At 36.4% G+C, this 16,558-nt stretch overlaps 1 protein-coding gene across 1 annotated transcript; it reads right to left on the bottom strand.

The window, feature by feature from the left end:
* Positions 1 to 530: 530 nt before the first annotated feature.
* On the bottom strand, positions 531 to 16,158 carry LOC132562030 (15-hydroxyprostaglandin dehydrogenase [NAD(+)]-like). The gene is made up of 7 exons (XM_060226752.1): positions 16,066 to 16,158; positions 11,920 to 12,043; positions 7,322 to 7,428; positions 3,087 to 3,183; positions 2,746 to 2,822; positions 2,254 to 2,384; positions 531 to 651 (listed from the first exon to the last, which is right to left on the bottom strand). The coding sequence occupies exons 1-7, from the start codon at positions 16,156 to 16,158 to the stop codon at positions 531 to 533; spliced, it is 750 nt and encodes a 249-aa protein (XP_060082735.1).
* Between the last annotated feature and the right edge of the window lie 400 nt (positions 16,159 to 16,558).

The following is a 16,558-nucleotide window of genomic DNA, read 5'->3' as shown; positions in this document are numbered from 1 at the left end:
TGACTGGTAGATTGATGTTAAGTATTAGAAGCTCTTTGTTTTAAAAATTGGTTAAAGTTGATTGGATGTGAATGCAAGTGGTGTACATGTTAATATATTCTTGATATTTACACCGATTCTATTTTTGATGAATATTGAATACCAGGTCAGCGATGCGTGTCCATTTTGCCTCTTGTTATATACATTGTAACACATATATAATGATACACAAAGTATACTTGATTTTATACCTTTTCCTCTGAGCTGTCCTTTATTAAATTATGTGATAATTTTGATATAGATCCTGTAGTTTGATTACTGTAGATTATAACTGGTTTGTCACTTAATCAAGGAATCTTATAAACGTTTTATCTAATACGTCATTTTTTTGTTTAGATTCTTGAAAAGGATCAAAAAGGGACAGTTTCAAAATCGTTGCTTTATTTCTTTTATTCTGTAATTGTTATCGACACTACAGTTTATATGTCTGCATTCTAATTCATCTTCATCAAATCTCCAATGATAAATAATATCGAATTTCAGTGGATGTTTTAGTTAGTTTTGACATATGTCATATCGTTGTCAGGATCTCTCTGATTAACAATGAGAGCGCCGCCATTATTATCGCTGTCACTCAAAAGCTTGAACAGTGCCTCTACAACCGCATCGGTACTGAAAGAGAAAGTACATATTGTAAGCGCATCACTGACCTAAATGTGTACATAAGATAAATCCTTTGATAATTATAATTTTATTATAATTTTGATTATTTGATCAACGACCGGTTGGAAGAATACCTTGGTTAGTATGCAGTACAGTGAATTACTGCTGGATAAAAAGGATCCTTTTTAAATCAATAGTCATTAGAACCGTTATTCATTAAATCGACCAGATATCCAGTAGTATGTCCGTGTAGTGTCTTGGCATATGTAAGTAGTGTACATTTCTTGGCTGCGCCAGTCAGAAATCGATTTATTGTGACGTCACGATATGGACAATGACATAACATACGAATTTTATTTGGCGTCACAAAACGTCTTTGTGGCCAATGATAAAGTATTTCAGATTTGTTCTCTTTTGTTATTTGTATTTTTTTTTTTTTTTTTGAAGATATATGTTTGTTCATCTGGAAAATAACTACATCAATTTATATGGTCATAAACGTTAATGATTATATCGCGGAAGATTGAATGTGAATAAACAGTCACCAACTGTCGTGTTTATATTTTGTACAAACACTATCCAGCTACCGATGTGTTCTTGAGATACATTATGATATATCTAAACTTTAGTTACCACTGATGGTAGACTACAATATTATTGATATATAACATCTCAAAAATCCCAATTTTATACGCTGACCGATGGCAAACAAAACAGTCTACACTGTGTCCTTCGTTGGTGTTGTAAGGAATGCCGCAATAGTTTCCTCGACGTCAAACTTTGACCCTGACCGCGAGGGCACTCATTTGTAAACCGTGAGTCGTTAATAGAGGCGTACTGTGACTGTCAAGGAACGACAACTCTGTCAGTGTTTGTTTACAGAGGTGTATTGTGACTGTTAAGGAACGACAACTCTGTCAGTGGTTGTTTACAGAGGTGTATTGTAACTGTTCAGGAACGACAATTCTGGCAGAGCTTGTTTATAGGGGTGTATTGTGACTGTTAAGTAACGACAACTCTGGAAGAGATTGATTTCAGAGGTGTATTGTAACTGTTAAGGAACCACAACTCTGGTAGATATTGTTTATTGGGTTGTATTGTGACAGTTAAGGAACGACAACTCTGGTAGAGATTGTTTACATATGTGTAGTGTGACTGTTAAGGAACGACAACTCTGGTAGATATTGTTTACAGGGGTGTATTGTGACTGTTAAGGAACGACAACTCTGGTAGAGATTGTTTACAGGGGTGTATTGTGACTGTTAAGGAACGACAACTCTGGTAGAGATTGTTTACAGAGGTGTATTGTGACTGTTAAGGAACGACAACTCTGGTAGAGATTGTTTACAGAGGTGTATTGTGACTGTTAAGGAACGACAACTCTGGTAGATATTGTTTACAGAGGTCTAATGTGACTGTTAAGGAACGACAACTCTGGTAGCGATTGCTTAGTTATGTGAAGTATTTTCGGATTTTGTTAAACATCGTCTAGACGTTTTAACCACCACTCTCCAAGGCTTCCAAAAAGAAACTTAAAAAAAGAACTATGATTTGTTTTAACAAATAAAAGTTATGTAAGGAAAATAAGCCAATTTGCTGTCTACAGTGTACCTCATTAGGCTGGTGTCGTTCAGCATTTGTTTCCTTAATCTTTGTAAATCCTCGGTGATGATGTCCGTATCGACAGCCCCGGGACATATACAGGTAAATTTCACATTGTTAATCTTCATCTCCGGAATCTCCTGTGAGTTTTGTGAGAATTAATTAATATTAATTAATATAAACAATCATTCTTTGTGTAAAAACATTCGTTGTTTTGTTACAGTATACCACGACAATATAATATCACCTAAAGACATCGGATCTACGAATTATTCTTATATGTTCTCTACATTTGTTTCGCTAATGAAATCAATTTTAGGGTTTATACAAAAATCTGGATAATGTACTAGTTTTAATGTAGGTTTCGAAAATCAAAATTACTGTCCTAAATGATGATGATGATGATGATGATGATGATGATGATGATGATGATGATAGTGGTGGTGGTGGTGTTGATGATGATGACATATTTAATCATACTTCACTAAGAAGCCCACGTACCGCGAAACTTTTGGTTATTCCAAACACTCCATGTTTTGTAGCGGTGTATATCGGCAAATACGGACATGGTACGAAACCTTGAAAATAGAAATTAATGCAAGTGTGCATGATTGTTTCGTTTTTTTTTGTCCTCACAGTAATCTTATATATTTTCATATCTTCGTATAAATATCTTGATATAAACTGTCCAATTTTTACATTGTTAAAGCCACAGTTACATGTCTAATGGTATGATGTTCACAATAAGTATCCTTTTCATTGAATAATTTGAAGATTAAATAGAAAAGTTTACATTGACAAAGTTATGCTATCAGAAGAAGTGTACTGCGTTAATATCTCACCAAATAAGGAACACATGTTTATAACCATTCCTCCTTTGCCTCCATTGTCCTTCCTTAACGACTCAGCACCAAGTCTTGTTCCAAGAATGCATCCTTTCTGTTTCCATTTCAAACATAAAATGTGAAGATCTTGATCTATTTGAGTATTATTATTATGGCTGTTATCTGATTGAGAATCAAGATGTATGTGTTGTCTACTTGAGTAAAACTAGTTGGACGTTATCTGAGTATAAATAGGTGAATGTTGTCTACTTGAGTAAAACGAGTTGGACGTTATCTGAGTATGAAGAGGTGAGTGTCGTCTACTTGAGTAAAACGAGTTGGACGTTATCAGAGAAAGTATGAAGAGGTGAGTGTCGTCTACTTGAGTAAAACGAGTTGGACGTGATCAGAGTAAGTATGAAGAGGTGAGTGTTGTCTACTTGAGTAAAACGAGTTGGACGTTATCTGAGTATGAAGAGGTGAGTGTTGTCTACTTGAGTAAAACGAGTTGGACGTTATCTGAGTATGAAGAGGTGAGTGTTGTCTACTTGAGCATCATAAGGTGACCGGTAGCAACCATCGATCTTTTAATTAAAGCGATGTGAGGCGTTTTGAAATATTTCATTGAAAGAGGATTGTACAAAAGACACACATTTGAACAGCACTTTTTAATACAACTTTATAGTTAAAATATAGCACAGCCAAACAAATAATTAATCAGCATCATACAGCTGTTTCGTCCTTCTAGGACTCGTCAGTGACGCTACATCATACAACTGTTCCGTCTTTCTAGGACTCGTCAGTGATGCTACATCATACAGCTGTTTCGTCCTTCTAGGACTCGTCAGTGATGCTAACAGCTGTTTCGTCCTTCTAGGACTTCAGTGATGCTACATCATACAGCTGTATCTGACTCGTCAGTGATGTTACATCTTCTAAGTCAGTGATGCCACATCATACAGCTGTTTCGTCCTTCTAGGACTCCTCGGTGATGTTACATCATACAGCTGTTTCGTCCCTCTAGGACTCGTCAGTGATGCTACATCATACAGCTGTTTCGTCCTTCTAGGACTCTTTTAATTAAAGCTGTTTCGTCATTCTAGGACTCCTCTGTGATGTTACATCATACAGCTGTTTTGAAATATTTCATTGAAAGAGGATTCAGTGATGTTACAAAGGTTTCGTCCTTCTACACACATCATACAGCTGTTTCGTCCTTCTAACAGTGATGTTACACTTGTTTAGTGATGTTATATCATACAACTGTTATAGTTAAAATATAGTGATGTTACACAGCCAAACAAATATGTTACATCATACAGCTGTTTCGTCCTTATACGACTCCTCGGTGATGTTACATCATACAGCTGTTTCGTCCTTCTAGGACTCGTCAGTGATGTTACATCATACAGCTGTTTCGTCCTTCTAGGACTCCTCGGTGATGTTAAGTGTCTACACTTTGAAGACTAGGAAGTGACTGAAGAAAACTGAAAGTCATCGAATTAAAAGTCAAAATCTAATTGATGTTTCTCTTTCTGAATATCTGTGTGGTGTGAATCAGCATTAAACATGGACAGGTTTGTTTTACACTTATTGAAGGATTGTTTTAAAGAAATGAATATGTCAAAAAATTTTGAAAGATCTTAAGGAAAATCTAAAATTTTGAATGACCATCTACATGTAGGACAGGCAATCGTTAAGCAAATGTGATGATCTGGACCAGTGTCAACTACATCTTTATCTAGTCAACTTGTACAGGTCAAACTTGTCGATAGTCGGACATAGTTTTGTGTGATTCTTTCTACAAATAACACCTTTCTTTGGAGTTTGATATTTAGAAGATCTGTCTCTATGGACACCAAACTTTATGGCAAATTATAATGATAGACATGCAAACTCCAGGACATACGAAAATGTCAAATGCACACGTAAGGTTCTACCGGGAGTGCCGTCGCTTTTGAACGTGATGGAATGTGTCAGTGACAAGCATAGCGGCGGGTCAGTGATAGCATTACTGAAGCAGGCGTTGATGGTTTCGACAGCAGGTTCAGTGCGGCATGGGAGAAAGGGAGTGATCTTCACAGTCGCCGAGGAACATTGCCATATCTGATGAAGTCATCTTATTGGGGACATCATATGTGTGGTTGACTCCATAAACAAATGACAAGGTGATAAGCCCCTTATTAACAATATCGTTTATGTAGTGTCATACACGTATATCTCATACATGTGTAAGAAATTCTAAAGAGCACTAGAAATAAAAACTATTTATGTACAACCATGACATATATCTGAATAAAAATGTGCTTATACTGCCGATCAGGCGTGCAAGACGTTGTAGTATTACATAGAGGGTCAAAAGCGACATAAATTATAGCCAAACATGCAAATTTTATGATACTATTTATGCTTGATGTGAAAAAAGAAATAAAAAAAATCCGAATGTGGAAGGAGGTACGCTTTTGAATAAATATGTCTTTCCATGGAAGGACATATTCAAGGTAATTTAAGTGCACGTCTTGATTACAAATGAACAATTTTGCATTAAATAGTGACATCAAATAAAGGGACATCTATAACTTCAATTATTCCAAACCATGTGTTGTAAATAACTAGGTTAACTCTCAAAATCTAGTACAGAAATCGCTTTATTGCAAACATAGTTTTGGAAAAGCGGCCATGCCATTTTTAAGAAAGCTGAACGAAACTGCAAACGTACATATCTTAACACTTTTCGCACTGAAAATATTATACTCTAATTGTAGTCTATATGTTAGTTATAGGACATTTATCGTGGATGCACATATTCATCTTTACGCTAATTTGTCAAAATGTGAGAAGTGTTCAGATTTAATTGAGCAAAATTACACTTGCGAAGTACGAATATTAAAAAAAGGGAACATAGTACAATTGTTGGTTAATTTAATGACTACAATCAAATCCATTTCTGTACGTGTAAGACGCAAAAATGAAATAGTATAAATCAGACGACATCGATGTTAGGAAATCTGGATAAGATTCTATACCAATGTCACTTCTTTACGAGCACTCATCTAATTGAATATACCAATCACTTACAGGGGCGATCTTTACGTTTGATAACAGAAACAGGAAGAGTAAAAAACGGGGATTTTAAGTGATGAGCGTGATGTTAACGTTTCTGATACAAGGGGTTTACCAGAGTTCTCTACAGTACCTCTATACCTCTTATGGTCTGATCCGGCCGTGTGATTTACGCAATCTAAAGATGACATTACTACCAATATTGGTTCTTTTAAAAAAAATAAATGTTTGATTTTAAAATGTCTCTATATCCAGATCAAATATATGATATTGTAAAATAAGGATCTATGTTACATGTGTACAGAATACTTTACCACGTTACATGTGTACAGAATACTTTACCACGTTACATGTGTACAGGATACTTTATCACGTTACATGTGTACAGAATACTTTACCATGTTACATGTGTATGGAATACTTTACCATTGTTATCTAAGGAGCCATGTTACATGTGTACAGAATACTTTACCATTGCTATATAAGGAGCCATGTTACATGTGTACAGAATACTTTACCACGTTACATGTGTACAGGATACTTTATCACGTTACATGTGTACAGAATACTTTACCACGTTACATGTGTACATAATACTTTACCACGTTACATGCGTACAGGATACTTTATCACGTTACATGTGTACAGAATACTTTACCATGTTACATGTGTATGGAATACTTTACCATTGTTATCTAAGGAGCCATGTTACATGTGTACAGAATACTTTACCATTGTTATATAAGGAGCCATGTTACATGTGTACAGAATACTTTACCACGTTACATGTGTACAGAATACTTTACCACGTTACATGTGTACAGAATACTTTACCATGTTACATGTGTACAGAATACTTTACCACGTCACATGTGTACAGAATACTTTACTATTGTTACATGTGTACAGAATACTTTACCATTGTTATATAAGGAGCCATGTTACATGTGTACAGAATACTTTACCACGTTACATGTGTACAGGATACTTTATCACGTTACATGTGTACAGAATACTTTACCACGTTACATGTGTACATAATACTTTACCACGTTACATGTGTACAGGATACTTTATCACGTTACATGTGTACAGAATACTTTACCATGTTACATGTGTATGGAATACTTTACTATTGTTACATGTGTACAGAATACTTTACCATGTTACATATGTACAGAATACTTTACCAAATTCACATCCACACATTTCTCCCAATTTTCTTCATCAAGTATTCCGGCGTTATTAATGACGATATCGACCTGTCCCAATTTATCCTTTGTTACCTGAAACACATCTAAGCACATAAAAACCAAATTACATATCTATAGCATAAGATAGTAAATTACACCTCTTCTGAGTGTCCCGACAGGAATCGAACCCCCTTCCTTTTACTTTACAACTTCACATTTTACTTGGATAAGAATTCCTGAATGAGACAGTACAACATGACAGGTAAGTTTTCATTATGATATTCAGTTGAATGATTATCAAGGTAATTACAGTTAATTACTGATGGAGTGTGACCGTTATCGTTGTTGACTTCTAATCCCTGTTATCCAGTACAAATCATTAATTCATCATCATAAGGCTGTCTAGTTTAAACGGTTTAAGAGAGTATAACAGCTTTTAATCAATGGAATTTGTACATATATATATATATATAATATAGATATGTGTGTGTGTGTGTGTGTGTGTGTGTGTGTGTGTGTGTGTGTGTGTGTGTGTGTGTGTGTGTGTGTGTGTGTGTGTGTGTGTGTGTGTGTGTGTGTGTGTGTGTGTGTGTGTGTGTGTTACGTTGACAGAATGACGTCACACCATCTTATATTGTATGATTGCATTAGATAATTGTATATTAACAGTCCGCGATATATTACCCATTAGTAATCAATAACTGTGAGACCGTCAGATACGATTTCCTACAGTTGATCAATCAATCTGTATTGATTACGGTATCCAATAACTGTGAGTTGTCCTTCGGTCTAGTTATAGATAGTATAGGATCTAGTATTTAACGGTTGTAACACATAATTATATATGGTAAGTATCAATCAATATTTCCAAAATCTCTCTTCCACCCCCCCCCACCCCATCACCCCCCCCCCTCTCTCTCTCTCTCTCTCTCTCTCTCTCTCTCTCTCTCTCTCTCTCTCTCTCTCTCTCTCTCTCTCTCTCTCTCTCTCTCTCTCTCTCTCTCTCTCTCTCTCTCTCTCTCTCCCCCTCTCTCTCTCTCTCTCTTCTCTCTCTCTCTCTCTCTCTCTCTCTCTCTCTCTCTCTCTCTCTCTCTCTCTCTCTCTCTCTCTCTCTCTCTCCATCCCTCTCTTCCGTCCATCCCTCTCTCTCTCCCTCTCTCTCTCTCTCTCTCTCTCTCTCTCTCTCTCTCTCTCTCTCTCTCTCTCTCTCTCTCTCTCTCTCTCTCTCTCTCTCTCTCTCTCTCTCTCTCTCTCTCTACTTGTTTATGATTGTTTGTTAGTATATCATACTGCCACCTTGTAAATATTACGCGTTGTGCCCAATCCTATTGCTACTTATGTGCAATGAAATATGTTTAAATCAAATTTCAAATCAGTGTGTAAAGTCGTTCTTAACAAATAGCGTAATTAAGAAATCAGACAGACAGACAGACAGACAGACAGTTTCTTTATTTCCTCCATACAGAGATCACATATCTTGCCCTATTTTACAATTGATTAACACGTTTCAATAGAATAAAGGTATAAATGGAATTAAGTGGTAATATATTAAACAATCATTACTGCAATTATTGACAGTTTTACACGTTATTTACATGTTGACGTCATCATATACGTCATCTAAGAGATGTCAGTTCGCAAGAAGAATGTTTACTTCACAAAGCATGTGTTCTACACATCGTGCGACTCCAGCAATGCAATCCTCCCATTCATCGTCTTCCATCTCTATTATCACTCTGCTCCCTAGTAGAAAGAAATACTGATCGTCTTCATCCAACAAATCAAATTTTACATAATTGTTTACTGTTATCGTACTTACAATATGGTCAAGAAGCATATCTCTACTACTGAATAAGGCTGGGTATTGGATAAGAAAATGCTTTGTAGTGGTTTGTTGTTGATTTTTGGCATAGTTTACACACTCTGTCACTGTCCTATAAGAGAGCTTAACAAGCTCAGCAATTGCCCATGTCAGCTTTGGATACTTTAAGCTAACAGAGGATTCGCGCCTATATGAGGATGTATACGACTATAATGTTCCAGAAGCCCAATGTTATCACATATATTCCACCACTGAATGAAAAAATACACTTCGGTAATGTTCTTGATAAAACGCTTCCATTGCCCTGCGCTGCATTTCAATGAAGAAAATACAAATTCCATAAAGAACGAATGTATACCAAATTTTAGCATTGTCTCCGATATATCTGATAAAACTAGCTTCGTGGGATGTGTATTGTCCAAACACGAAGCTACATAATCGAACAATAAATAGGGTTTTCCAAATGAACTCACTGCTAACATTACATAACGTATTCCAGAAAAAAATAGTTTGCGTTTTTCAACCTCACACCAAACATCTGTTTGCCCAAGAGCCCTTGTAGTTATTGCTGATGGCAATGTCTTTTCGAAACCCTGACATCTCCTCGCAGCGTATTTTTGCGTATGTTCTAATTTTACCATTGATGACTTGACTGGTGCTGCCCACAGTTCACATCCGTACAGCATAACTGGTAGAACAACTGAGTTGATAATTCTTAGGCTACGAAGTGGGTTGATGCCATTCTGGTGCATCCCAATATTTATAAGGCTATTAACAGTTGCACGCCCCTTTCCGCACGAATTTACGATATGCTTGTCGGTTTAAGGTTGGAACATAATGTTATTCCCGCGTATACTTTTGATGTGTCCCAGAGTATTGGAGTATTTCCTAAACTGAACCCCTGGTTCCTTTGGAGGACGTTTCCGACAGGTAAACAGCATCAATGTTGACTTTGATGAATTGTAGTTGAGTCTCCAATCATGCACAATGTCTAACTGTAATTGTATATTCCGGATTGAAAACGCAAGGGATATGTAGATTTTGAACATTGAGTCCAAGACCGCTTACCTCTAATTTAGTTGCTAAGTTATTAATCATGACGAGGAATAGCCATGCAAAGAGAGTCCTTCCCTGACCGACCCCTTGTTCAATAGGGTACTCCTCACTCTTTTGTCCATTGTATAATACGCTAGCTGTCACTCCATGAAACGAATCTTTTAGTGTCCTCCAGAATTTTCCGTTAAAGCCTAATTTGTATACCTTGTACAGCAGTCCCTGTATCCAGACGCTGTTAAAGGCTTTTGCATTGTCAAGAAACGCTGCAAAAACTTTAGAGTTACGTTCCAGATAATGACATATTGACTCCTTTACAGTAAAGCGGCTGTTATACTGCTACATTGAGGCCGGAATCCTTGTTGAAATTTGTGCGGAAATTGACTTTTGGAACAACGCTTCACTATTCGCCTATACAAAATCTTCTTAAGAAGCTTTTGCAGCATTGATGTTAAAGTGATATCCCCATAATTATTCATGTCCAGTCGGTCTTTTTTCCCTCCTTTGAATAGTGTTATAACAATTCCCTTTCTAAAATGCCTTGGGTAAACCTCCAGATCAAAAATAGCTTTGAAGAGCATAACTATTACATTTTTAAACACAATTCCTCCATGGCGGATATGTTCTATAACAATTTGGTCGTGTCCACCTGCTTTTCCATTTTTCATATCTGTGATCGCTATATCCAGCTCCTCAACTTCTACGCGATTCATGCAAACCGTATTCTGATTAGCGAAACTTTGCTCATACATTCCATCGATTCCGCGTTCGACCTACTCTTTTAATATGGCATCAAAGTGAGGTTTTATCCCTGGCTTTGATAAATCTTCATAACGTTCTTTCCTTGCTTTCCTGCTGGTATCCGGATCGCGACTGATCTCTTCTCCGATGCGAAACTCGACTGAGGAGAAAGTTTTGCATTTATTTTCTTTTATAACTTTATAAAAGTTGCAATGTCTACTTCAGCTGTGTCTTGCAACTCCTCTAATTGCTCTTGATTACGTTGATCTTTCGCCTTATCCAAAGCTGTTCGAAATTCCCTCTTTGCTCTTTTGTACACACTGTAAGACTCAAAAGAGTGTCCTCTTGGTCGTCCCTGTTGTATCCAGTAAGCACGATATAATAGGTTACACCAGTAAGGGCCCAATAAATCAAATAAGGTTTGAAGGTTGAAATTATTAAGGTATACTGACTTCAGGGCTCAACAACTTATTTATAGTAGCTGGGACACAAAATACAAAGGAAATTAATATATGAATAATTAATGTATTTCCGACGTGTTATCAATTACCTTAGTGAACGTGTTCACATTAAGTATACAACAACACAATCCATTATACCATGCGACATGTTTCTACCACAATAACAGAAGTATTTCGACGTATTAAAAGGTATCTTCAACTTTAACAAGTAATTAACAGGTTTATCATCTTCAAAACAATAAATCGATTCACTTATTAATCCATATAAAAATAAAATGATTACACAAAACATTCCTGGTTTTTTTTATAACAACTTGTATATTTGATACAGAGAGAATATATTTTTAAATCCAATTGAAAGTTTTCAGGAGTTTTCATGCCCACTCCCTATACAATATAACACAAATGTTAGATATCATTCTTATAAAAATGTTTTCTATACTGAAACGCCGACCATTCGACGGCAAACCTACAGGATATCATATCGAACAGGTTAATGAGACACAACAGTAACCTACTTCTAAACTGGTCTTCATTCCTGACGTCACAGGTCACAAAAGTTACATTGTTGTCACCATACAATGTTGCCAAACTTTGTGCGGTTGTAGTCCCAAGTTGTTCATTGATGTCCGACAAACATACCTAGAAAGACAGAGACATTCTGTAGAAAGCATGTGTTATTCCTGACTTAATTCACAAGAACGATCCTATATATATAGATATACATCATTTATCATCAATCAAAGTTAAAAGCTACATTATAAAAAAGTATCTCACCAACAAACAGAGTAATGCCTATAATGACACAATTGTTTATACGTTTTTGAGAACGCAAGCGCGCTAGCCCATGACGATCCTTTTGACAAGTCGTCGAAAATACTTTAATGCTAGAATGTGAAAGACATTGTGGTCGTTTTAAAACTATAAATATCTCAGTCCTATTGTTCCGAATTATTCTTTACGTTCCTATTAATTGTAGTTTTGCCGTAATGTGAATGAAAATTCATTTGGAAATCCTCGCGACGTTTTATCGTTTTTCGTCGCTAGGTGCCGATGAGTTTGGTATGTACATTGGTTTAATTAATTACTTTACACTGGTCTGAAGATAATCAAGTGTATATTCCTGTTATCGAGACCTTCTTTGGAAACTGGACTTTTCCCTACGTTACGACAAGATGCCTTGGTAATAAAGGCTGATATTGCTATTAGTACTGATAGGAAAGTTTTTGAAAGACTAGTTATAATATACATTGATAATCTCTTTCTTGAAAATTCATTAATATGCGAATACCAGTCTTGTTTTCAGCCTGGTAACTCGACGGTTCATCAACTTCGTGAAATTTATCACACATGATGCGATAATTTAGAAGTGCATTCTATATGTTATAGTTATAGTGATAAATCGAAAGCATTTGATCGTGTGTGGCACAATGGACTGATTGATCGTGTGTGGCACAATGGACTGGTTGATCGTGTGTGGCACAATGGACTGGTTGATCGTGTGTGGCACAAGGGACTGGTTTATCGTGTGTGGCACAATGGACTGGTTGATCGTGTGTGGCACAAGGGACTGGTTTATCGTGTGTGGCACAAGGGACTGGTTGATCTGGGAACTACTGACAGGGAACAGAATGTTTAGTTGATACCTAATCTTCCTTGAAAACTGTTAATGCCAATGTTCCACAAGGTAGCGTCCATGGTCGTTTATCATTTATCTTTTATATCAATCACATGTCTGATTATCGTCACAGCCTCTCATTACTATTTCCAAATGACACATTACTATTACATTCTAATCCATCCCTTTACAATATCGAAACTATTATTATTCACAGATTTAGAAAAGATTCAAAACTGGGCGGGCAAATGGCTAACAAGATTAAATCCTGCAAAAACAGAGTCATTACTTACAAAATTTATTCATAACTCTATGTGATAAATATTAAAATTCATAAATGTTAGTTTAAATTTTGTAAATCAGACACTCGGGAGTTACATTAGACAAGAATAAATGTAAACGATAAAAACATATATAGAATTGTGGAAAAGGGTCAAAGCAGATTAGTTTTATTCGTAGGTTGAAGTAAAATCGACAAACATGAAATAGAATATATAAATCTTGTATCATTTCGCTGTTGTCATATTGCTGTGCTTTATGGCATGGTGTATGTACCATGTACAACTAGAGGCTGCTCGTGTGATTACGGGACTTCTGTCTTACACGGGCTCGTGTGATTACGGGACTTCTGTCTTACACAAACTCGTTTTATTACGGGACTTCGTATAATATCAACCCTTAATCACTCGTTCCCAAAAATAAAGACAAATGACTTTCTGTGACGTAATAATAGCGTTCCGGGAGGATACAACAATCCAGCCACTCAAGTAGGAATAGTAATAATAGATTTTCCGAGACGTCAGAAGAGCATGCGTGCTGATGACAGACAGCAGAAGACTCACCACGATAAATGGGAAACAATTTTAAAGTTTGTTGAAGAAATTGTTTCGAAAAATACCAGAAAAGGAACAGATATAGCTGTGAGGTTTGATGGTTATACATCTCTTGGGAAAAGTCAAGCCAGTCGATTTTTTAAAAGTCGAGTGCTGAATTGGATATGTTTTTGTTGAAATCTTTTACTGAGGCAAGAATGATAAATGGAATTATATCTCACTATGTACATGTTTTTCCTATAAGTTTTGTTGATTTTTTAGCTGTATTAAATTATCCATTAAGTTCAACATCATAATATTTTAAATCGTTGTAGGGATTCAATTGATATAGAATATTTCAAACGTTCCCACTCTCAAATGTCAGGAAGCGATCATTTTGTAATGTGAAAATATTGGGCAAATGTCATCAAATATATTAGTTATCGACGTTTTCAGGAGAAAGTGATATTTTCTGAGACCTACAAAAATATCATTTTCTCATGTTGATAAATTATCTTTTTCACCTAAAAACATGTCGATAATGATGAAGTGTGTGTGTATTTGTAATCTCTCTCTCTCTCTCTCTCTCTCTCTCTCTCTCTCTCTCTCTCTCTCTCTCTCTCTCTCTCTCTCTCTCTCTCTCTATCTCTCTCTCTCTCTCTCTCTCTCTCTCTCTCTCTCTCTCTCTCTCTCTCTCTCTCTCTCTCTCTAAGTAGGTCATTTATCACAGGTAAAAATGCCCAAAAAACATGATTTAAATTATCTTGATGTAAATAGAGTGGCGTGATGCGAGAACTCTGTTTGGACTCGGTACAAGTTACGGAGATCGCGTATATTATTAAATGCAAAAGTCACTGAATTATCACCATTTCTTACCAAAAACATCCCAATCTTTACAAGAGTTATTTTCCTGGTGTTTTTCAAAGTCTATCCTTATTATTTCTGTACCATTTCCTTCACATACCGCACTACCGTACCGCTTAAACGCTTAAAAATAGAAAATCGCGTTATTACGCGAATAAAAGTGTAATAACGTGTTTCAAAAGTCTTAATAACGCAAAAAAAGTCGTAATAACGCCTTTCAAAGGCTTTCGTAAAGTACTGAACAGAAGAAATGAAAATTGTATTCTTCTCTGTAAAAGTCATCATAACGACTTTTTTCGCGTTAATACGTTATTACGAGTTTATTCGCGTTATTACCACTTTTAAAAGGGCGTTATTACGACTTTTTTTTCGCGTTATTACGACATTTTTTCGCGTTATCACGCTTTTATTCGCGTTATTACCACTTTTAAAAGGGCGTTATTACGACTTTTTTTCGCGTTATTTCGACTTTTTTTCGCGTTATTACGAGTTTATTCGCGTTATTACCACTTTTAAAAGGGCGTTATTACGACTTTTTTCGCGTTATTACGACTTTTTTTCGCCTTATTACGACTTTTTTTCGCGTTATTACGACTTCCGAATGGCGTTATTACGACTTTCGAATGGCGTTATTACGCTTTTATTCGCGTAATAACGCGATTTTCTATTTTTTTTCCTTCGAAATTTGACCTTTCTAGGCTTTGGTATACTACACATCGTAGGGAAGAGGAACTTACACAAATCAAATGACACACTGCATGAAGGAACACCTCTACAAAAAGGATGGGTGTATACTGAAAAGTATAGTATCACGTCCGTGTCGTTTGTATTTAAATCCGCTATATTTTACAGTCACGGACGTACTTAGCCGTAGTTGGTTCAAGTTCAGATAGTGTGAACTACATGTAAATATGAACAACATGACTAGCTGACCCTGGTACTTAATTGTGCTGTGAACAAACTTTACATATTTGTAGTTGTGCCTGCTTGACCGCAGCACTAACTATACTGCCATATCATTACGGCCATTGATGACCAACTATGGTCACAGTAAGGTCTTGGCATCCAAATTCACCGTAGAGATTTTAAATATGTTTGTCGACAAAAATATTGAGACTGACTACGGTCAAACCATGGTTTTACTGAAGTTCTGTCAACGTTGATAATATTCTGTCTACTCTGTGTATGTCTAATCTCGACTATGCATGATATGGATAGCCTAGTGTCAGTTGTGAGGTCATTTTATATCAACAGCGGTGAGTGACTGTAAGAACATGCGGTTCTACATTATCATCTTTGTTTACGACGATATATATCCCGGCTTATAATTCAACAGTAATTTTATGTACAATTCTTGGTGCTGTACATACCTTGGCTCCTTTGGCAAGTACACCCGTGGCCAGTGCTTTGCCTATTCCTCTAGCCGCACCTGTGACAATAACTACTTTGTTGGTTAAGTCCATCTTTGAGAATTATTGCTGATACGGTGACAGTTAAATGCCTTTCCACAGATGACGTGTATCGATGTATGATAAAAGCAAAAAAATGAACATCGAACCGGTGTTTAAAGATCAGATATCTCCAGTCCTCTTTCGCTGACGCAGTGATGTGTTTATATAGGACTAGATTTGTCATAAATAAGAGATATGTACTTAATGTTAAACATCAAGCTGTTCATATTAATATTAATATATGCACTTTGATATACATGAATGCGGGACCCATACGTAGAGGCGTACAGCCACCAAACAGGAATCGGAGACAACACAGAAGACAAGCAGGAATAGGGAACAACACAGAGGGCAAGCAGGAATAGGGAACAACACAGAGGGCAAGCAGAAATGGGGAACGACACAGAAGACA

The sequence above is a fragment of the Ylistrum balloti genome, unplaced genomic scaffold, assembly GCF_031769215.1.
Source record: "Ylistrum balloti isolate Yb309-2 unplaced genomic scaffold, AGI_CSIRO_Ybal_v1 Utg371328, whole genome shotgun sequence".
Classification (NCBI taxonomy): Eukaryota; Metazoa; Mollusca; class Bivalvia; order Pectinida; family Pectinidae; genus Ylistrum; species Ylistrum balloti.
This window is presented reverse-complemented; position numbering and strand designations above follow the sequence as displayed.

Excerpts from the sequence above, each read along its gene's own strand:
- LOC132562030 (XM_060226752.1), bottom strand. The coding sequence starts at position 16,158 with ATGGACTTAACCAACAAAGTAGTTATTGTCACAGGTGCGGCTAGAGGA. Across the intron at positions 12,044-16,065 it reads TACTTGCCAAAGGAGCCAAG|GTATGTTTGTCGGACATCAA; the intron begins GTATGTACAGCA and ends CTGTCTTTCTAG. Across the intron at positions 2,385-2,745 it reads GAATAACCAAAAGTTTCGCG|GAGATTCCGGAGATGAAGAT; the intron begins GTACGTGGGCTT and ends CAAAACTCACAG.